Source organism: Bolinopsis microptera, chromosome 10 (genome assembly GCF_026151205.1).
Source record: "Bolinopsis microptera isolate Bmic1 chromosome 10, MBARI_Bmic_1.0, whole genome shotgun sequence".
Lineage (NCBI taxonomy): Eukaryota > Metazoa > Ctenophora > Tentaculata > Lobata > Bolinopsidae > Bolinopsis > Bolinopsis microptera.
In genome coordinates this window covers 11,128,990-11,153,919 of record NC_087081.1, presented here as the reverse complement: position 1 = coordinate 11,153,919, position 24,930 = coordinate 11,128,990, and the positions used below count along the sequence as shown (strand labels likewise).

At 37.1% G+C, this 24,930-nt stretch overlaps 1 protein-coding gene across 2 annotated transcripts in view; it reads right to left on the bottom strand.

The window, feature by feature from the left end:
- The window catches only part of LOC134822390 (potassium channel subfamily K member 16-like), a 66,038-nt gene that overhangs the window by 34,723 nt on the left and 6,385 nt on the right, over positions 1–24,930 (bottom strand). Inside the window, exon 1 of one of the 2 annotated variants that reach the window (XM_063833422.1) lies at positions 12,156–12,228. The exons of the other annotated variant lie outside the window; for it this stretch is intronic. Within the exon in view, the coding sequence (XP_063689492.1) occupies positions 12,156–12,185 (30 nt within the window). The 5' untranslated portion in view covers positions 12,186–12,228. Of the gene's footprint in view, positions 1–12,155; positions 12,229–24,930 lie in introns of those variants that run through there. 2 annotated transcript variants of the gene reach the window in all.

Below are 24,930 nucleotides of genomic sequence, written 5' to 3'. Positions count from 1 at the left end.
CACCATTTAACCTTTAAATACTACCTATAGATTTGATTAATGTGTATAAATAAGAATTAAGAAGTTCTCAAAAAGTTAATAGTTATTACTTGCAATTGACATGAAATATTCTTTAGTTGTGAAAAATAACCTGTTAAACCTTAAAATGCAATCTGGCAATCATTGGATTGTCAATTGTTTGTTTGGTGAAGCTCATAGTAATAAAATAAATGTAGATGTGGATTCTGCTGGGGAGGCGATAAGCAAATGTTTTTACTTTAAACCTTAAAGTTGACCCGTGATCAATCCCATCTAAAGAGACGAAGCATGACGTCAGAATTGGGACAAAACAATTGCTTATTACAAATGAAGTTCAAATATTATAGACTATTGAGGTAATACAGGTCCTTACTCCTTTCTCTGTCTATGATGTTTATATACCTGCAGCTTACCTGTTAAATACGTCATATTAGTCAGTAAGTTGTGTACAATGATCAGTCTCTGTTCAGTCCATTTATTTCATCTCCAATACTAACTTTAAATATAATTTCTAGCTTGTCTGTTTGAATTCTGTGAAATTGGTAATAAAATGGAGCTTTAGCTGACTGTATGCGTCATATAATAGAGCTTCTGGCACGTGGCAGTATTCTATGAGTGCACGCAACCGGTATGCTTTATTCATGTGTTTACAGTTGAACATAGTTGAATGACTCGTGAGTAATGAAATTGTATGAATATTTATGGCGGTAATGGTAAATACTAGTTGAAGCGTCTCATACAACAGCCAGGATTTGGCGAAAGAAAATCAGAAATTAGGTACATAACCAGAAATTAGGTACACAACGTTTAGGAGACCATAACGAACAAACCCGTTACGCTCAGGATTCCAACACCATGTGCTGATACGCCCCTAGCACTATGACATATTATTAGTAATGATTATAATCATAATAATTAGCATTGATACGACGATTTCGAAGGCATGTCTATAAAATAGCCCCTGGCTATAGTCGGCAAAATATTACAATGTTTTGGTTATTATACTGCGAATGCGTGTCGAAGCAGAGGCTCAATCACTAGCGTTGAGATTTTTCAAACGGCACAATGTTACGATAATTTAAATAGGCGTATTAAGTTAATCAAGATACTAAATATGGTTTTGAAATCCACTTGCCATCGTCTTTGGAGGAGCTTCATAATATCCGTCATCTAGTAAGAGTTGAAACTGAGCTTTAGTTTTCCGCAGAGTTTTCTTCTGCGACCGAGTTTTCTTTGGTTCCAGGATATACCGCCTCGAAACAATCATTACAGCAGGAAAAGTGAACGAGAAGAGCTCGATGAAAAGTCCGAGGCTCCGTCAAAGCTTCAATTCACTTGCTCACTTTAGTGAAACTTTTTTAGATATGGTCACTTCCAATTAAAGAAATAATCTTGACACGTCAGACAGCATCAAAAGAAGGAAATTCTGCAAGACGTACTTTCCAAACAGTGCAATCAGTGACCACCCTGGCAAGTGTTCATGATTATTAGTAAGTCGGTGGGTCTGCAGACAGGTTGGTCAGGATCATTATCTACTCTGACTCATAGCTTGTTTGCGAAGCTTACTTGTTTTGGAGTGCGAGTATGGGCTAATTGGGAAAGTGTTTATAATAATTTTGTGGCTGCAAGTGGTTTAAACTTTTTTTACTTTCGACTCAAGGTTGCAACATTTTCCATAATCAAATTCACCAAATTTCGTCACGTACTTAGCAACACACAAACATGGCAAATGTTCTAAAAACATGAAATGTTCAAGTCATTTACTACTTAAGTAATTATGTACGATCAATAAACAAAATAGTGTTAAACTTAACTAGAGAATCGGTTCTTCGGAAAACCACAGCGCGGGGTGAACAATTATAGGCAAAATAGTTCAATTGAATTGTGTTATCCCATTATCTATGAGTATGAGAAGACCTGATTAAAATAAAACATCTCATCTGAGACGAGACAGAACATATAATAATAACACGGTGGACAATCAAGTGCCACAATTACCAGTTCAAGTACCCCAGTAAATGTTTAATTCAAGTTTCATCTACTTCTCCTCCTGAATACATGTATGTTTCCAACGGATTACCCCTGTAATCAGTCCCCTAATTACCAAACAGCACGACCACGCCCAATTAATGAGCTGCACCTATAGGCTATACGCGTACCAAATACCAAACAATTATCTAACAACTACTGCTATACTACTCAAAATATCTACTCACAACATTCGGGAGCTTGACGTAAGAATCGGTACCCTCCAGCAGGTCATACCGGTGGTTCTGTCGCTTGAAATCGTGCGATAGGATCCTCTTTCTTTTAAACTCCATCACTCAAATACACGTTATCTTACACTAAAAACAGGTGTAGTCAGCAGTGATTGGGGGAACCACGTACCAAACACCAAAACGGAGATAACAGTGTTCGGGGGATCACGCACCAAAACGGAGATAAAATTGTTGTGCCGATGAAACTGTGCGCGTGAGGGCTGGTGGCCGGATTTGCAAGAGAATTACCAAATAGGTAAATCACACAGACCACTAGACTCGAGGGCCGGACACTGCACTGTCTGCGATTAATTAGGAAAACAAGCCAACAATTACGGGAGCTCCAGTGCGGCCCGACTGGGAGAAGTACTGTTGTAAAGTGAGCTGGCTTGTAAAGGTGCACGACTCAACACCGGAGAGAGAGAGATAGAGAGAGAGAGAGAGATAGAGAGAGTTGGGGTATAAGTATTAGTGCAGTGACATGAGAGGACTTTTCACTGTACATCTAGGCTACGCTAGTGCAGTTAAAACAAGACTTTTAGCTCATGTTATAGGCCAGGACTATTAAATAGTCGATAGTATTATAATATGCTGAAAAGAAGTTTAAGTAGTTTGGGTAAGTCAAGAAAAGAAGTTTAAGTAGTTTGGGTAAGTCACCGTAGATCTGTTTTATGGTTTTAAAACGTCCTTAGTACCTATAAGTATACTGCAAGTAAGAACCACAGAACGCGGCAGGTCCTAGTAGTACTTTGAGTGGTTTTACCTATTAAGACCACATACTGGCCGACAAAGAAAAAAAAAGGAGTTCAAAATGTTCTGAATTGGTGGCTTCATGATGTGTATGCGAGTTTGTTATAACGTAATGCCGTAACGGTGGGGCAGATGGACATGATATTACAGGATTAGGGGATTAATTTGTCAGCATTTGACCTCATTAATTAATCATTAATCGATCTGATAGTTAATCCTTAGTCGCCTCTTATTCTTAATTAATAATTATGCACATTACTAAACTCTTAAATTGAATATTGTATTCTCACAACATTACTTCGAATTAGTCTAAATAAAAGGATCACAGCTATAGCTACTTTTCTATTTACTGACAAAAACCTTATTCGGACAAAACGAATGGTACGGAACATTTAGCCCATGACTTAGTTATTCGCCATTACTTAGTTTAACAATGAACAAACGCATCGATCATTATTATGATTTGATTTGAAAAACGTTGATACAGTCCGATCACCTCTCGATTATAGACCGGTTCTAGGGATGAAATAAATTAAATAAAGATCGTAATTATTGCTCAAAGGAGGCAGCTCCGTATATAGTATTAGTGGCCGTGGTGACCTCGACAATTAACAGTCCGGGGATATCATATCTTTTTTATATCATAATAGTATTAACTTTTTGACAATGCAAAGATTCTTCCTGAACGTTATTGTGTGTAAGATTTTATAAATATTGAAAAACCAAGTTTTATGATTAGCCCTTAAATGGTTGGTAGCGTCAAGCTCATGATATCTAAACAGTCTTAATCAACTTTATGCATGACAAAGGCTGTCGAATTCGAGCACCAAGAGGCAAAGGAAAGATATACTTAATTAATTTCTATGGAATTATAGAAGTCATGAATCAATTATAAGGCATTAATAAGTTATCTGTTAATATAGCGATTAGTGACTCAAAGACTTGGCTGTTAAACCTACGTCCTACCAGTATAACTCTACATTCTGATTCAGCCTGTCAAGAATTAGATTACGACATCAGCAGCCGTGGTCAAAGTGACAATTGTCCTGGGCACTGGTGAACATTAAGAACGCAAGGCACCAACGTGTTAGGGTGTCTGAGCCTGTTGTTAGACCTGATTTTATAATAATAAACTAATGGAAAGTGGCACTGAAGTCACTGAAGAAGTTATTAAAGTCACCTTAGTGAAGTGCAAACCAATTGAACAACATAAACCAATTGAACAACACGCGCGCAGCCCTTACTCCTGACACTAAACATTATACAAGTGAACACTGAACAACACCACGGCACACAGAAGCAACTCGCTCACCTGGGGAATGGTGAGCCGGGAACACCATCGTCTGAACGCTGTCTGTTTGTTGGACAGCAGACTTTCGCTGCTAAGGACCGCAGAACCTCTGGTATTCTTACTGAGTGGAGCCATTGTGGCCGGCTTATTAGACCTACCAAATCAAATATGAACAAAACCCGGGTATGCTATCACGGGGGGTTATTATAAGCAAAAATGCAGACACCTGGTTCCCATCTATCACAGCCGCAGGATTATGATTCAGATGTGAGGTGGCAAACTGTAAGAGACACACTATCCGCCTATCCGGTAGGGTCCGCCTCTACCCAATAATATATCTGACAGGTCAACCTAGTACCAATTTCAGTTATTAATCACGATCATCTCCGCACTTACAGAATCAGTTAGCACCCGGCCCTTCCATCGGGTCATATAATTTACTTCAAACTACAGGTGAAGCAGACACATTTCACTGTTATCCGTTACCCATAACTAATCATTTGTCATCATCCTATGGGTATGACGCGAGCAAGATCTGCCGAAACCTCTCTTTAGGGATCGTTCATATATTACGTTAGTAAGATCTTTCCAGACCTCCCGTCAGTATTCAGCGTCAGCATATCGGTCAAATAAAAACCTCTCCGTCTTGGGTACAGCTGACGTAATATGTAAAACCTGAGATCCTCTCTTAATACATACCTCGAAGAACCTTTTGAATACTCGGAAAAGGACATAAAGTTGCTTTCCGTGCAGTGATTGAATTCAGCTTAGAAACAAGACGGAAGAAAATATCAAATGAAAACTTTTAAAAAATGAAAAATTACAGACGTTTTTAAAACAGCTGACGATTTAATGAAGATCATAAATGTAAGGAATAATACAAAAATAATATTTTGATTGATTTTATAATTATAGGTAGTAAATTTTGACCATGAATTAGTCTTACCACTATGATTTGAAGCACGATTTGGGGATATTCTGCAGGACTTTCCTAGTTTTTCTGGCTGATATTTGTACTCATTAGCAAAGTGTTCACTTTTCTCCAAATAGTGAAACTAGTAAGTAATATCTGGCAAACAGCCAACCAGTAAACATTGAGGTTACCCATTGTAAACTTCTAATTGAATCGTTGACTAGCAACACGGCAACAAATAGAGACACTAATAAACGGTAAACACCCAGCCCCTAGGTACTAATGCCTAAATATTAAGGTTACACATTACGATACTAAGAATGAAATCGTTGAGCTGGTCAAGAACAAGGTGGAAAATGCTATTTATAATATGGAGATACATAATGACCTAAACGGGTTCCACAATACCCATTATATGTCTCCTGTCTCCATATATTATAGACAAACCTGCTTGTCGATAACATTGGTAACATATCATTATTAATAAAATCGGTTATACATAAATTATTGGCAGACGCGTTGCCTGGCCTGGCATAGCTTGTGTCCCCTCCTATATTATTTATATTATTTATATTATCAATAAGTTATTAGTCAATTTATTGTGGAATCAATTAAGTATTATAGAATCTCTGGAGGACTGTTAGTTAATGGATTTATTAAGTTATTAGTCAATTTATTATGGAATGAATCAAGTATTAAAGAATCTCTGGAGGTCTGTTAATTAATGGATTTAAATCATATTATTAATATTATTTATTGCTTTCATCATATCAGTAAGTTATTAGTCAATTTATTATGGAATAAATCAAGTATTAAAGAATCTATGGAGACCTGTTATTTAATGGATTTAAATTATAGGAGACTTAATACCGTCTCCAAATTCAAAGAATTGAGCTTATTAGTATACTACATTATAATGCTTACCGATTATGAGTCTCTTCTAACAAATAGTTCCTTGTATTGTTAGACAGGGCTGAAGACTGCGTAGAAAGAAAAGTGGAATTGAAGGTAGAAAATCCTTTGATAGGAAACAATAAAGTACAAAGTGTTATATAGCCGATAGTGTCAAATAGTCAGCCAGCAGCTACTGTGAGAATTTGTTATAATCATGTAATTTTACCATTGTCTACAGCCGGCAATGACAATCCGGCTAAGACCATTGTAAAGTTATATATTATTAACATTAATCTTCGTGTCAAACCTACAGATTCTCATGTGATCAAAATTATGTAATGTAATAATAATTATTGTAATACACTTATCAGCATCAATAAGAGTTGTTATAATAAGATTTGTCAACAAAACGTGCAGGGTGTACAAAGAGAATATTATTACTATTAACTATGAGAATATTACCATTAACTTTTAAAGGAAGAGCTGACGTTTTAAATGCTAGTCTTATGTCAAAACTTGACATAAGATAACTGTTTAAATCGTTTGCATCAGGAAGATCAACTTTACAGATTTGTTTCATTAATTTCTTCCATCGCTCAAGAGCTGCACAAAATTTAGTACGCTACTATTTGATAGTAAAGAGATATTATGAGTATGACAAATATTGTGACAAATTACTGTCTTCCAGATTTCATTTTAGAGTTCTTCAAAATTGCTGGCTGTCTCCTAAGCCTATCCGGGAAAGAAATTAGGTGTTAATTTCATTTTTGCGAACTTCCTATTCGTTTTAACATGTTATTATATTATTATTATATCAACTCAAAACAGGCCATGAATAGCTACTATAAACACTTCGACGTAATAGATTTTAACACTGCAAATCCTTCCGTCCTTACCGCGAATAGGCAATAAAGAATTTAACTTAAAACCTCAAATATTCAGACAGAAACAAAAAATTCGACAGAAGTCCCGTACCTGAGTAAAAACATAACAGCAAATAACAAACCCCTCTAAAAAGTAACTACAGTTTGTAGTTTGTAACTACAAACTAAAAAGTAACTACAAACCCTGTCTTTAGATAGCATTCCAGATATTGGTCGCTGGGGGCGAGGCGCTTTCACCCTCTCTGCTACCTTTCCACCTGCCTTGCTCATATTGGCACTAAAATCAGGCCCGGTCCGAGACATGCCTGTGCTTTACACCTTAGACTGCAAAATGGTAAATAGACAATATAAAACGGCCCAAGACCAATGTGGCGTTGAGGAAGGAATTTGGAGTGTTAAACTTAAGGTGAATGCTTGGGCCAGTAATTATCACCCTACCCGGGTGCAAGTCTCGCCTGCTTGCTGCAACTTAACCCAATTATTTGCAGACACAGACAGTCGGTACGCCATTCGGTTCTACAGAACGGAAACTGTTTTGTAGACGAAAAAACAATGTTGTAAAACGTCTGCTTTCATTTTATCACGTATTTATGATGGGCCCATATGGGGTTACTCACCCATTGATAAAATGAAACCATTCCCGATGAGCTGTAGTACGATAAAGTGATCCAAAAATATCCAGTTATTTTCGCTGAGGATACCATTTTGGTTTAACATATTATACTTCTATTTCCACCAGACTCTGACTTTTGCAGTCGATATAAAGTTGATGTCAAATCAGTGCAGCACTCGGTGGGATGAATTGATAAAGCTTTTACATAAATGACTAATAAATATTCGACGGAGAGCTAATTGGTCAAAAACATGGCTAGGCTTCCCTGAAGTTGGAGGACTGTAGTTATACGCGCCATAGCACGGCTGTGGTATTATATTTTAACCTATGTTGGTATAAAAACTGGTAGCTAAGTGTGTCCCATATCCTAGCACCTTGCCTGGACATGCTGTAGCCCTGGGCCTAACGGAAAAGTGTGCTAGTCAACGTACTATAGTCAACATAACTCCACATATATAATGGTATTCCGATAAAAGGCTGGTACTGAAAGCTCGCGTTTTAAAACCATCAAACGTCTTGGTTCATTCTCGAAATCAGATAATTAATAAATATTGTTTATTTCAAATATTAGTGCGGAGCAATGACTTACCTTTTCTCCGACGGAGTTAGATTTTTCCTCCAAGGAACTTTCCTCCGATCCAATATAAACTGCATTATGAGCATTACGTAACATGAGCATTGAAAACGGAGTAACAAAATCGTTGACATAAGAACATAGACTACAGTAGTACAGTACACGGATAAAACGAGCAACTAAACGTTAGTAAACGAAAACATCCGATATAATGGTACTGTTAAACCAGATAAGCGTTCTTGTGTTCGATTTGGTAAGTGTTGCACGGCAAAACTAAGCTGCAGATAAATTCTCAGATTCTGCATGGTTCGGCGACGAGTTTGGTCTTTTCTGATCGGCTAACTAGGTTACTGTTGAGCAACTACTCTCCCACAGCTACGATAAAAACCCCAAATATAACAAAAGGTACATAAGTAAATGTAGAAATGCATTAAATCCGTATAATCGGGATTTTATAATTATATCCAGTGAGCGGTGAGCCACCTATGTTACCCAGTATTGAGTAACCATGTCCCTGGTAACCATGTCCCACCTATGTTACTCAGTAACCATTTTCCCATCACAGATGATTATGCACGTGCTTTCCGTACATGAGCGCGTAATTAAATGAGTTGCACAAGTAACGTGGTAACGGAATTAATGAAGCCTAATGAAGGTAGGATTAAACGCAAAAAGAGAGGGCGAACAACTAATGAGAGAGTAAGAATTTCACAAAGTTTCCTAGCCTTAAACGGTCGAAATAAAACTTTAAACGAGCCATTCAGATCTGAAATAGGTTGGTTGCTCGCAATTACAAACTCATAAATTTGAACCTCATAAATTCCACAGAAATGTATTCTTTCTGTTTTGCGGATCAGGGAACAGGTCTGAAATATGAAAAAGGAATAAGTACTATACTCCGTTTTACTCTTTCTACTTTACCTTTACGGAACATTGTCAGCAGATTAATTATGTTGTAAATAGATACAAGTTAGAGCGGAAGTGTTATTGAAAAGTGTCAGGTACGAACAATAGAATTTGGGAATTTTCCTGTAAGATTATGCAGGTTAGCTCATTAAATTTAGAGTACTTATTAAGTTATTACGAGAGATTCCTCAATATTGATCATAAAGGACACTTTTCAAGAACCTTTTCGATTCATCAGGTTACCACTTAGTTAATATACCAATGTCCGATATATTATCACATACAGGTCATTATATCCAACTTCACGTTAAGGCCGTAAGGATTTCCTGGTTTACTATTCTACGCCACATTTATAGCATATTAATGTGACTGGCTGCTAATGGTCCACTACGCAAACAGGCCTAATGTTGACTGTAGATGCTGCTTAAAGTAAAACTACTATAAACATAAGAATAATCTTAGCACAGCCAAATGCAAACAGATAAAAATGAATATTCAATATTATTCTCTCTGTTATCATAGCTTTATAGGGACTAGGGAGTAAAGCACAGATACTGCTCTTAGCAATTAGCACCCATTGTACGTCCTGTTGGAGACATATTCCCCCGGGTATTACAACGAAAACTTAGTATAAACAACTTTGGAATACTGATATTTAGATAATGTGAAGCTTTCCAGGTTATTTAGTATAATCGTTGACATTGCAAATAATCTACCCAGACGCAAAGGTGGCACTGGTAGCGAAAGAGCCAAGGTCGTTGTTAATTAAGAACAGTGATTATTTTGTGATAATCTGACTGAAATCATCAGATTATGCAGGTGAATTGTGAGTACTTACACGTTTGAACTTTCTGAGCTTTAGCCTGAGCCAATAACCTCTTTCCTCCTTCCGATTCATCTCGATTAGACCTCTTTCAAATATCGATGCCAGTCTTTTCCGAGCAAATTGTTGTTTTAGTCCAGATAAGTCTAGATCCTTCAAATCTCGTAATGTATCGTTGTGTTCTAAGGGATGGTTGGGAGACGATGACGATGATGTTGCAGAAGACTTTGAATCAGAACTTGATGGCAACTTGGTAATTGGTTGTCGTTCAGTAAGGATACTAGAAACATGAGATACTGACTGAGCAGGGTTAACTGCGGTGTTTAGATAGTTGTCTAGATTTGGCATACTCTTCACCCTTCCCATTGTGTATTTACCGGGGTTAACATATGACCAGTATTCAACATCTACGCAGTAATTTTCTATAATCACATTGTCCGGTGTGTTGGAGATGGAGAAGCGTGGCAGAAGCTCGTAGTGGGGTGACTCTGTACAATTATTATCAAACATGAACCCACTGTCCAGCAGACTACACCTTAAAGGTTCATAATGGTGCTCTTCTTGCTCCACATTACAAGCTACCTCTAATGTTTCATAATCTCTATCAAACCCAGTTATTGAAGAAATATGTGAGAGACTGAGGTCCTGAGAATCTGAATTAGACAGATGTGAAGATAGTGATTCTGCTGTTGTCCTTTGTGATGTTAAAGGGGAACTGAATGGCAAGCTCCATGAGCTTGAACGATATAAAGTTGCTTTTCCGTCCGATACAGACTGACTCTCAGTGTCCACTGAGTTGGGACGACCAAAAAAACTGGTGGTCACGAAATCTTGTAATGGAGAACAAGCGGAGTTTTCGTTTAAATATTCAGTAGATGAATCAAAATGGTCCAAGTTGAGGAATGTCTCGTTTAACAGAATTACTTTTTCTTGTACGTTTTGACATAACGAATGTTCTCGTCCTAGAGTTTCAAGCTTCTGAACAATTTCATCCAACGCATCTTCCATGGCACTACATGAACAATCAGCTGAACGTTTACTGATGGAACTGTAAGTCGGCGAATAACCCTCATCATACATGGGGGAAGAGACATCCAGCAGTAGATCAAGGCACTTGGTATCCATCAACGATTGAAGCCGTGCTTTAATAAGTTCCCTTTTCATATCTGGATTTATCAGTATGTTCTCGTCCTCCTCCAATTCAAGGCCTAAATGTGCAAATTCCCGATCCACCTGTTCGTCAGTCAGAACATTGAGCACTTGTATGCAAGTACAAGCTGAATATGACATTTTACGTAGGGTGTTCCAACACTCATTTGATAATATACACTTATGAGGGTCGCAAAAGTCAACAAAGCGGATCAAACGGATGCAAAATAAAATAGATCAACGACAAAAAACGAGCAAAACGAAATTCTCACAGCAAACCATGTGTCCGTGATAACCTCGTTCCGAAATGCACTGTTTAATTTCTATGTAAATGCCACACAAATTTGAGCAAATATTGCCACTTGCCAGTAATGGTTGAGCGCAATTAGCATGATTCGATCTTTAGGCCATATACCGTGCGGATACATTATTGTATTAATGCAATTAAGTCCTAGAAAATATCCCTGAATCTTCTATAGTGTACTTTCAACGTTATCTAGTCTATTACTGTTTTACAAAATAACAATTAAAGTGAGTTACTGTACGATGTTAATTACCTGGAAAGTGCATGATTTTGAATTGTGAAAGTGTTCACTTATCTCGTTTCTCTTACAGTAACAAGATTGTTTCCGGTATGACAGGAGAAAGAGTTTAGTATATTTCATATCTGAGGTGTATTCTCAGTGGTTCTATATGATGTCATGATTCAGTAGTTTTGTAGCATGGTAAACTTTGGTTGTGAAGCAGCGTTGTTTAACTTAAATAGTGATATTAGCAAGGATTTATTAGTTTGGAAATTAAAATTGTCAGCTTGGTTTGGCAATTAGTTTGAATGTGAGAGGTTTTGCTTCCTGATTTACATTATTTGAAGCGTTATATTGGACCTGCAGATGTAGCTACAGCATGGCTTCTTACCTTCTTGATATTAACATCCCCGATATTGATACCCTTCAGCCGTAAAGACTTGAATCTATCAAGACGGACTGATTTTGAGATCTTAATCCTCAGTGCTTTTCTGTGAGGTTCAGGTCTGACAACTGATCTATAAGCAGCTTGACTTTGATGTAGCCACATAATATTACCTTTTTAATCTTCGAGACGATATCACGCATCCTACATCGCTGGAAATCGTTAGTTTTAGCGCTGCCCACGGATAGTAGTATACTGCAGACCAATATTCTGAACCAACAATAAAATGTAAACTAACGAGATTAACGCTAATCTCGGAAGATAGGTGCCCAATCTTTTATTGTTGTATTTATTTATTTCTATACTTTATTAATACTTTATATTAATTCTTTAACAATTAAAGTAACTATCCGCCATGTTAAGTCATAAGAAGCTCCTTTATGTGATTTACCGCCGCATTGCCGCGCACCCATTGATCATCCAATATTAATTAAATAGGCTATTCTTTAAGCATCGGGGTTCTCATTCATAATAACACGTCTAATGTCGAGCAAGTTGATTAAGTAACATTAAATTTGGTATTATGTTACTATTATGCCCAATATACTCTATTGTTATGCACAATATAATTTAACATAACCAATAACTGTGGCGCCCCATGCGCACAAAGTTGCAAGAATTGCTGCATAATCTCATACCACAACTACAATGCTGATAAAGGATCTAAGAGATGAATTATTGATCAGTTCATTAAACTAATAAGAGGCCTGATCTAGATATGCTATCAGTCAGGCGGTTGAAGACAATTTGAACTGGTGAGTATTATGGTCTTATCAATAAATTATGTTGTGCTCGAAATTCATGATACTGATAGTGTATGATCAAACTTGAGCAAGGGATAGAATGGGGATAAGAGAACACCCAAGATTTTTCAAAGCAGGCTATAAAACTAGCAAAGTATGCTTTCTCTCACCAAGAATCAAAGAAATCCCTGAATTATAATGGGAGTGGGTAAAACAAGCATACGTGATGTCTCTGATGTCTAATGGGTCGGCTGACTCATTAAATGTGGATTTCCACTAACCAAATGGAAATCAGGAACATCTCTTATGATTATTTTACAGTATTTGAAAGGCTTCATTAATTTATGCTTTTAATTACCTTACGGTTACGGTAGGAATTTAAATTCCCGGTGGAATTTCCAGAAGTTCTAGACACCCAGGAATTTATGCTCTTTCTTCTGCTGGGAGCCTTCTTTGAGCCTTTTATCATGTGAGACTCCATTTCAAGGCAGTCGGCAGCTTCGTGACAATTTTTATTAAGACACTCAAAAACGTACTAGTTAATCACAATATGCCAAGCTAAAAATGTCATGCAAATTGCAAATAACATAGAATTTGGAAGGTTGAGGAAAAATTCTGATGAAAGAAATATAAGAATCAAATTATCTCTGGTGGAAAAACGCTTTGTAAAGCATGCATCCTGTTATGTATTTAAGCTATGAATATCAAATTTAAAACAGCAAGCCACTTGCAATGCGGCATGAAACAGGAGCCACCTGAGATATTGGCAATTTCTTAATTCTAATTAGGATTTAGGAATGAACTAATTATACATGAGCAAGACAAATTATTTCCACACTCATGCTGCTGAAAAGTTTTATAAGTTTAACGGCGTTTGCGTTTCAAGGATTCTAAAAACATAAGCACCTAGTTGTGCATATGAAACCAAATTCCGAGGAATTAAGGGCACGGCCAGTGGGCACCAGTGTGCCCTTGATATAAGCATCAAATCTAGAATGAATCGTGCATTCACGCAAAAACATGTTCATCACAATAACTAAAAGGCCAAAAAGCCAAATCTATTGAAAGTAAAAGCTGCTATAATAACGTGACATATTTGCGAATTAACTTTGATTAAATGTGCTCGGAAAAGTATTGAGCTTCTAATTGTGATAAACTGTATTTTTAGTTTTTAATGGGTAGACTCGAGTAAGAAAGGCAACATCACGACCCAACCATTCACAAGATAATCATTCTGAGTTTGTACGTGAAGTTTGCAGTGCCGAAAGTTCGCGGTTTTCTCATGTTTCAACACACTTTCTATTTTATTCGTTTCAACAAAAATCTTGGATAGCTGTTCCCAACTAGAACGTGCAACAACTATAAAAAATGCTGGCCTCACTTGAGTTTTTACTGAATAAAACTTAAAACTCAGTCAACAGCAACACTTATAACATACTTCTAACATACTGTAATATGAGAGAGACACAAAAACATTGCCCGACTATGGATATCGCTTAGAATATGGTTGCTACTTGCTTGCACTATTATTATATTAATGAACTGTTGGATTTTACCCATCAGGACTTTATAAGTGTTATAATATAACACTATAAGTTAACATATTAGTGTTCAATTGTGATATTTTGCGACAAAGTCAAATAGGTACAATGTCGTCCGGCTGATAGTACATAATAACCGGATAATAGCCCTCGAACAGCCGGTTAATAACCATTTTAAATGCATTTCCAATAGCCATCTAACAGCACTTTCTAGTTTCCACCCAGGTCTTTGTTGATAGGAAAATCATAAAAGCCCTCTAACAGCCCTGTAATAGCCATTTTGAGGGTAAAAATACCTAACAGCCCTCTAACAGCCTACTTTTAGCCGGTTCATAGCCAATGCTCAAGAGACAAGATTCTAGAAGCATTCCAGTCAAAATCAAGGACATGGACAAGGCTAACTAGTTCCTGCTCCGAATAGAATCGGCGGCAGCGAGCGTGGGGCGACACATAAACGAAGGCAATACCAAGGTTATGACATTGAATATGGAGGATCGATCTAGCGACCTCCAAAGTCGATCTGGGAAAGCCATAGAAAATGTGGATAATTTCATCTACTTAGGCTCCTGGATTGAGAGCACAGATAGGGAGATAAGGGTTAGGAAAGGGAAAAGCATGGGGTGCCCTACATAGACTGAAGGATATCTGGAAATCCAAATTATCAAAGAGCATTAAGATTAGATTGTTCATAGCGGCTTGTGAGTCAGTTATACTGCTCTAAGGATCAGAAACCTGGACACTGACAAAGGCCCAAGAGAAAAGTTTGGACGGGACATACAAAAAGATGCTGCGTATGGTGCTTGGTATCTCATGGAAGGACAAGGTCAGCAATATAACTTTGTATGGTAGCCTACCAAGGCTGTCAAACAAATTACGAAGCAGGAGATTAAAAATGGCGGGACACTGCATCAGACATCCTGAGCTACTTGCCAGTGATTTAGTCTTATGGGAACCAGACGAACCTATGCACGGTAGAGCACAGCAAGGCCGACCAAGACAAAGCTACTTGTCTATATTATTGAAGGAAGTTGGGACAAACTCTAAAGAGGAACTGACTTACTTAACCATAACCAATTTTATTGGATTTCTAAGAGCCATCTAACAGCCCTTTCCACCTACCACGGCCATGTCTTTGTTTATAGGAAAATCCTAACTGTCCTCTAATAGCTGGTTATTAGCCGGTTGGCATTAAACCTATTTAGTATTTACCGTAACGGCCGTTACCCACTAATAGGTACAAGGCTGTACTCTATACCTACATGCTATAATACAAGTTATACTATAAGTAATGCAGACTAAAAAACGCGAATTCTTCAATCAAATATTCTTTCAACCTGACAAATGAATAATTTACTTGTCTAACAGCCTCTAATATATAACTTGTCAAACATAAATTATATTACTGGTCATAACTCATTCCCAAATGTGGGAATATAGACATAGAACTAGAAGAGTAGAAGTGCGTGACCCCACGGCTAAAATGCGCGTAGATTGATTATAACGAACTTTTAAAATGGTTATGGCGACTACCCCGTCTAATAGTAATATATCATATATATATATAATATAATATAGTCTGTTTTTAAACCCCCCGGAATGATGACTTATATGTGGGAATATGAAACAAAGATCAGGGCTCCCAAGGTTCATTAAATATTACTCTTACTTTATTATGACAAAGTTTTAATTCAAATTATGAAATTACCACCTAGATGCGAATGAAATTTTACATAAACTAAAATCCTCCACTGCAAGCCTCTTGGGAATTTATCATAATTATTGTAATTCTATGACTTTATGAAAAATTAAAGCCGACCTAATATGCCTGATATGAGCGAAAGTATACCCAACCATGATCGAAAGGATATAGATTTACACCGTACGGAAATCAAAATTGAAAATTTAGAAAACTAAACGTGGGTAAATTTTAGCGACAGAAGATTTCGAAAATATTTAAAAATTGTCTTACAAATACAGAAAGGAAATGGAATGGAACAGAATTTTAGAGACACGCAGTTCGGTCAGATCTACGGTTAATAACTGTGGTATATTTTCGTTGCGAGACACGGAGAGAGTACGTGATTCTGTGGCGACGGTCGTCACATGAGAATCACTTACTCCCTCCGTCGGCACATGCAATTTCGGGCGAATCGGCACGTGCAAATCTGACTACCACGCAAGACTTATAGTCTAGTTCATGAACTCTAGAGGCCTGGTACGGCAGTGGTATGTACCAAGCAAACACCTGAATTAATTCCTACTCAGTTGTAAATGTTGCTTTAATTTGTTGAATTAATTAAACAAATTGACTAGTAATGTAAAAGAGCCTGAAGGGGTTCGATTGTAAAGATATCAATGAACAAGTAGGTACTCGCCCTTGCGTTAAGTTCTGAACGTGACAGAACACTTTATATTAACATTGTTGACAGCCAAGAAATTGATCAATTGAATTAATTATGTGAAGTAATATATGGCATAGCAAGGACAAACGCAAAAAATACTAATACTATCTCATACCATACAAGATACTAGATGTACCTTCACCTAGAAGTGTACCATCCCTTGTTCAGATGGACCGTATTAGATACCGACATAGGGTCTACTCTACTATAAGTATACACACGTTAGCAATAGCATGAGCCAAGAAATTGATAAATTGAATAAATCAAAGATGTTTGTCAGAGCAAGTGCAGAAGCGCAAACAATTACAGCACTACCTCATGTCATACTAGATACTAGAAGCATGTCGAGGTGTTATACCCTCCATGAGTCCATTGTGCATTTGGACCATTTTATACGGTCTCACAGTCTACTATACGGTCTATACATATATACTGTAGTTAAGGGCGTATCATGGTAATGCACACATCAACCAATTTGATACAATTGAAACTAGGTTTGTTACCATCTCTTTGGTCCCCATGATGTAACCATAATGATCGTTTAGTATTGTGTCATTAAAGAGATACACACTGCTGGTTTCAAAGCAAGCAAAATTAACGAACACAGTGACCCTGAAGTTGGTACCCCGAAAATGGGGCTTATTGGTCGCAGATTTTAGGTCTATTCGAACAGAAACCAGGAATTCAACAAATCAAGTAGATAAAATAGTTAAGATTAATGAGTTAATGTCTTTGCTCTAAATTGATCATAGTATAATTCCTGCCATTGATTCACGTACTGTAGGTCAAGATTTCGTGTCAGAAGTTTCGCATAGCTGTCTCTAACTTTTTAAGGACTTAGTGAAGATACAAAGAAGTTGTTGAAAATAACATAATGCACATTACGGGTATATGGCCCCCAGAATATAGGTGGCCCCCAAAATATAGGTCATGTTAGTGGATACAGTTCTAACCAAGATAAGCGATACTAATGGGATCTGTTACTGCTAGTTTGGAGTAAAACATGTAACTTATGTTTCTGGATAAAAATTGTGGACCTACATGAGGTATTTTGGTATATTTGGTCATGACAGCGAAAGATTTAAACGATGTTGTCATTTTCTAGAGGGGTAAATATGGCGAAAAATTGTCATGACAAAAATCTGTCCAACACATGCCATTAAGACTACTGGTATGAGTATAAGTATTATTTTGAGCTATCTTTTCATCGAGACATCTGCAAACTGACAATTTGGAAAAAAGTTATGGCCACCACAATTTTACGGGCCCCCAGAATATAGGTCTATACGACCCCCAGAATATAGGTTGGTCAAAAACCCTGAACATGCCCAAAACCATGCTTTGGGATGCTCTACTTGTAGCTACTAGTCTCCTGAACCCACATATCAAGTTTTATCAAAATTGGATAAAAATTGGCCGAGTTATGGGATAAAAACAAAAATCATATGCCCATATTTGGGCATACGCACCAAATTTGATCGATTTTGGTCCATAAATTGGTCAAATATCAATATTTTTGAATGAAACCAACTTTATATGGAAGGTAAGCATATATTACACATTCTCTATGATTATCAGCTCAATATCTACCTAACTGTGGATTCTGTGTTCAAATAATCGCAAAAAATGAACAAAATCGCCCATATCTCAAACTGACTTCGCTCAAAACAATAGAACTCAATAGGGTTTCAATATTTTCACATGAAATTTTCAGAATCAACGTAGAATTGTCTCATGACCTTAAGTTTTGGGACAGAATTTTGAGTTAGGCCTTTAAAAAAATTTGGCGGCCAAAAATGTCTGATTTACAGTCATTGAGGTGCACATTGTATTGATAAAGATAAAAACAGCCCCCCTCAATCATATCTAGGGACACTCCTTCAATCTTATTTAAGTATTTAGTTAAGATCCCTACTAAATGAGTGCATGAAAGCTTTTTAACAAGTAAAATTAAAGATTTTACTCATTACGGGTATATGGCCCCCAGAATATAGGTTTTAAAAAAAAATAGCGACCAAGATTCTGCATTTTCTCTGTCACCCTGAGCATTAAGGAATGTGGGGTAGTGATGAGAAACAGTTAAAGAACATATGCTGAAGAGATGGCATCATCAAAATGTATGAAGGTGGAGTATTTGAGGACGATTTTTGCATACCTATATTCTGGGGGCCGTAGTTTTTGATTTTTTGCTATTAAGTATACTCTAAACCATTTCAATTTAGTATCTGGAGCCATTGGCATCATCAATACAGTCTCAGCAACATATTCTGACTGCATATAACTGTCTGTGACAATTTTAGAACAACTTAGGAACAGATGTTTGGACCTATATTCTGGGGGCCCTGTTAAAAAATGGTATTTTTACAGGTGAAAAAAAAAGTACACTTAAAAACCTAATAATTATTTTCAACTACCCAAGAAACATTTAAAGGGTTATTATGTACATATTTACAGCCCTAAACATGCTTAGAAGTAGTTTTAACACCTGTTTCTAAGTGCTCAAAAAACGACCTATATTCTGGGGGCCATATACCCGTATAAAGTTGTTGAGTGCTTAATACGAATATATTGGTACGAGCAGAGCTGAGCTCAGAGGGTTTGGTAATATGCTGACGATGCTAGAAGAGACTAGAAAGGATTACCAACTATCTTCTGTAGACAACTCTACAATAACTACAAGAATACCTCCTTTCAAGTACAAGTCATAAGTGAGAACTTTATGCACAATGCCCATATTACCAAGAACTTTATGAGAACTTTATGCACACATTAAGAATAAGGTCCATGTTTATTGTTTAAGATGTTATTATAAAACCTTGAGATGTTAGAAACAGTTCATAGGATCCGGGAGAGATTGTTGCTAGATACTCAGATACTAGCTCCTCTTTGGAAGCACCAAATTGTGGGTGGCGAAGTAGATGAAACTGCTTATCTTACCAAAACTTACGTCAGGTATCTCAAGGATAATAAAATGCAATAAGCCACAATCTAATTGTTTGGTGGTTGCACCAAAACAGCAATTTAAACAAAATAAAAAGTAATGTACCGAATAATCAACACCAATGTCGCTAGAATTAGCGGCAAATAACTCACAAAAACCAAAGTGACTCTGACTCCATAAGCACGGAGCCATGACAGTGTTTCAGACAGTGGCCGTAATAAAAAGTCACAACATATTGAAATTAAGGCTACTTTCCCTATTGTATATTACCATTACTACATAGTACATACTATTATCATGTGTAGTCTACATAGTTTGTAGATACGATCAGCGCTATTTTTTGTGCTTTTTATAGTTGGTGCAATTTCATCCAATAACAAATCGGTAATTTATTTCTGGAATGCAAGAAGGTTTTTGTTTGTGCAATTTGTTTTTGGAATGCTAGAAGTATACGGAGCCCAGAAAGTACATCTTGGGCGGAATTACTATTATCGTCTTATTATATCTGATCAGAAAGATCGACATTAGGGAGGAGTTGGATAATCAGCCCTAAGTTAAAACCTCAAAAACTTCGTACGCTTTTGTGATGAAGTCACATTCTTAGATTCCACCTTGACACTCAATGGTGGTGGAACAAAGAAAATCAGGGTTACTAACTGTAATATGGGTATCGAACATTGGTAATTTGGCCTTTAAATAAATTTGGCGGCCAAATTCTGAAAAATACCCGGCAAATTTCAGAATTTGGCCGCCAAATTTTTTTAAAGGCCTAACTCTAAATTCCATATTAAAACTTAAGGTCAAAATGCGATTCTACGTTGATTCTGAAAATTTCATGTAAAAAATTGAAACCCTATTGAGTTCTATTGTTTTGAGCGAAATCAGTTTCGCAAATATCGCGAACTGAGATATGGGCGATTTTGTTCAATTTTTGCGATTATTTGAACTCAGAAGTCAGAATCCACAGTTAGGCAGATACTGAGCTGATAATCATAGAGAATGTGTAGTTCAGGCTTACCTTCCATATAAAGTTTGTTTCATTCAAAAATATGGATATTTGACCAATTTATGGGCCAAAATCGATCAAATTTGGTGTGCGTATGCCCAAATATGGGCATATGGTTTTTGGCTCATAACTCAGTCATTTTTTTTTCAATCTTGATGGAAATTCATATACGAGTTCAGGGGACCACTAGCTACAAGTAGAGCACCTAAAATCTGGGTTTTGGGCATGTTCAGGGTATTTGGCTAGATTGGGCCTAATTTGGACCAAATATGGGCGTGGCTGCCCCGCGGGCACCGTTTGGCGGTTGGGGTTCGGGACCCCCTCAAGAGTTTGGTCACCGGTCCTAGTTTGTTGGTCAACTGCTATCTCGAAACCAAGTTTCACAAAAAAATCATGGTGAACCCTCCGTTGACAAGATGGTTTGATGTCGATTCGGGGACTGGACAAGGTGATGTGCCACCCATTTTCAACCTTGTTATACTTAACTGTGGATTAGAAATTGCCGAGAAGTTTAAAAATATATCACGTGGTTTTACTTTTCAGCACATACGAAGTTCAAGACAACCGGAAAAATGTGTCATTGATCTGGATTATGCTGATGACATCGCAGGAATGGATGACACTATTGAAGGAATGCAAGAAACAACGGACAATATTGCTCAAATCGGTGGACTTGGGGGCTTGATAATGAACGCAAAGAAAACAGAGATCATGGTTATTGGGAAAGATACGTCGCAGCACCCACTCCCAGAGAATAGGACCATAGATATTACTGTCAATGGAAACCCTGCGAAGCAGGTCACTCAATTTACTTATTTGGGTGCCCAAATTAAATCGGATGGCAAGATTGACAAAGAAACAAGTGTCAGGATTGGCAAGGCAACCGGAGCTTTTAACCAATTCAATAACATTTGGAAGAATAAGAAAATAAGCATTAACAACAAAGTGCTAATCTTAAGATAAGGGCATCAATAACTGCTCTTACTGACATAATAGCAACAAAACGGCTGCGTTGGTTTGGACATGTGAAGAGATCAAGAGGCAGGCCTTGAGTCCTAGGAACTAGGAAGAGCTTAAATGACGTATTTATTGAGGATGCTGAGCAGAGATTGACCCTGAATGGACTAACGCGAACGGTTGATTGTATGAGAAAATTAGCTGCAGATCGAAAGGGATGAAGGAATGTTATCTGTCGAAGCTGTATGATACAAAGTGATGATACAGTGGACGAAAATTAATCCTTTTGGATCTTGTATAATTACTGAGGGGATTCAACAAGAAATGCGGCCGCTTTTCTTATGCGGATGGCCGCTCAATTTTCCGATCCATCGATGGCGTCTCATATCATATTCCATATTGATAATTTCATTGCCCCAGCTCACGGCTATGTTTGACGTATTGAAATATCTGAACTGTAAAGCGTCTACAAAGTTTAATGAGCTGTAAATTTAACGCAACACTTTTGTTTATCACATTTATTGTCACACTTAATCTTACTACTTATATACTTATAGTGCAGATTGAAGTCGTTCGTTGTATCCGTAAATATAATCGTACCAATTTAGAAAACACGTTTACTTTGTTTAGTGCCAGCTGGTTCAGGTAAGCCCTATTCAGACTTCGTTGAACTGTGACACTGACGTTCGATACAGTATAGTTGAACCGTGCAGTGCCCGAAGCTGTACTTAATAAAAGTTATGAAATATCATAAAAAAATTCATTCGCAAATTGTTAAATCTGTATAGAACTTTGAGATGGCTTTAAAAATATAATGGTGTTGATGATAAAAGTCGAGAGCAAACAGCTCTAATCCTACACGAACTTCGACATTTTTCTTAAAACGCAATCAACAGTTGAAATCTTATAAAACGAGTGATTTTTGAAAGTTTAGTTTCTCAAGTTTTGTTTCTCTCAGGCTGACTGCATTTACCTTGATAATGCAAAAGTATGAATATAACCACTCTTGTCAACGACTCGTTACGAACGTTTTGTAAAATTGATACGCGCAACCCTCTTATTGTTGCAATTCGCATTCTATATCTCTCTACAATGGATTGGGCAAAAGATGATAAGATAACCCCGCGAACCGGAACAATTTTTGCGTTGTACGACCTATCCCTGCGATATTCTAGTGTAAGCCATGGCCTGAATATATCTGGAGTCGCCCGGGAGCCGCCCGATTGCCTCAGCACTCAGCAGTGCCATAACTTTTCTATTCATGTCAATGGCTACATATCTTATAAAACACATGTTGCGCTTTTATTGACTTCCAACTATAGAGACAAAACTGGACAGTATTTGCGCTATCATTGACTTGTTACAGAGATGAAATTGAGATAGAAAACAGTTACGGCCGCTCGACTGTTAATTGTCAAATGAACAAACTTTACACCAGCCATGAGGTAAGCAAGGAATTCGGAGGATTAACTCCAAATAGTGTTATTTAAGCCGCCGGCCCGGCTAGGAGTAAGAGTTGCCCGGGTACGAACCAATCAGTGCCATATCATTGTCAGTGCTGTTTAATTGACTACTACTAGTTATCGCAGACCCAGTGTTTTCAATATTATTGACTTTTAATAAAGAAAATAAACTGCAAAGAAAACAGTTGTTCGCTGAACTGTTTGTTGGTTAAATAAAGTAAATATACAGTTAGTAGTGTAAATATGTTGTGTAAAATAAATAATAAAACGCCATCATCACACTTGTATTCGAATAGAAAGTCTCAAAGCACAGAAATGGCACTATCATATGTGAAAAAAGCCGATTCTAGATATTTTACCTGTATAAGAAACACTATAAAATATGGGCGTGGCCCAAGTCAGTATTATACGAAACCGTAGAGACGTAAATTTGTTTTGGTTGTTCTTGACCCTTAAAGAAACTAATTAGAGGTGATCTCTAATTATTTGAAATTATTTTGAACGAACCGTCCTAATATACACCAGGTACTACTACTAGTTACTACTACACTAAATAGTAGTATTAAGACACTAACTAATAAACACATACTTTAGACTACAAATCCTGTTAGTATTATTTAAGCTAGCGGTTTACAAATATATAATAAGCTTTTGACTATGATTCAGAACGAGGGAAAGAATTAAGAAACAACAAAACATGCTATAAACAAGGCCACGGTACCAGTGAAGATAAAGTGCATATAGACTATAGAGCTAAGATAAACTGGTAATATATTTATAACTGGTGGTAATTATATCGGGCAGAATATTGTCATTCATGTACCGGCTCTAGACTCTAGAATCTAGGCTCTAGACTCTAGACTCTAGACTCTAGACTCTAAACTCTAGACTCTTACCTCTAGACTCTAAACTCTAGACTCTAAACTCTAGACTCTAAACTCTAGACTCTAGACTCTAGACTCTAGAGACTATAGTTGCTAGGTGAAGTCATTGCACAAAATCTTACCTAGCCCCTCAGCGACGTAAAAAGGATCAAACTCGATGTGCCGACAATAATGGTTATTTTGTAATTGTCGTTCAAAATGAAATTTAGATTCTAGATAAATATTGAATTCAATTTATATCGTTCCCTTAGGCTGAATAAATATTTTTGATTTACCAAACCTAATCAACCTGAATTGTAATCTCAATTAGTAATCGATGATATCCATGATTACGATCCATCGATTTAGCAATAAACGCATGCGATTCGATTTACGGCGCAAGTTTACTTTCTCCGAGGAGAGCCCCAATAGATAAATAACGTGTTCGCTGCATGATTTCTTAATCGAAATCCATTATGTCCGACATCCGGGACCGACTTTTTTTTAACACTGTCCTAAAAATGCCATTTTTATGTATGAAAGCTGTTGAGCCCTATCAATATCATCATTATTTCGGCGGACACGTGCGTCGTACAAATAGTGGATTATATTAAATATTAAATATCAAAACAATAGAACTCAATAGGGTTTCAATATTTTTTCAAGAAATGTTCGCAAATATCGTGAAACAAGTCTCACAAAAAACAAGTTTCACAAACAATCAGGGTGAACCCCCCCCCCCCCCCCCCCCCTTAACTTACCTTTATTAATATAACAGGATAAGTTTATATTGATTCGTTTAAGGACAACGTTGTACAAATACTTTACTCGATAAACAAAAGCTGGACGCTGAATACGTTTCATGTACCAAAAAGAACTTTGTTTTTTACAACTTGTAAAGTGTGAACGAAATACGAACATAATATTAATATAATGCGGCTGCCGGCTGTAACAATTCTAGTTTAGCTCAAA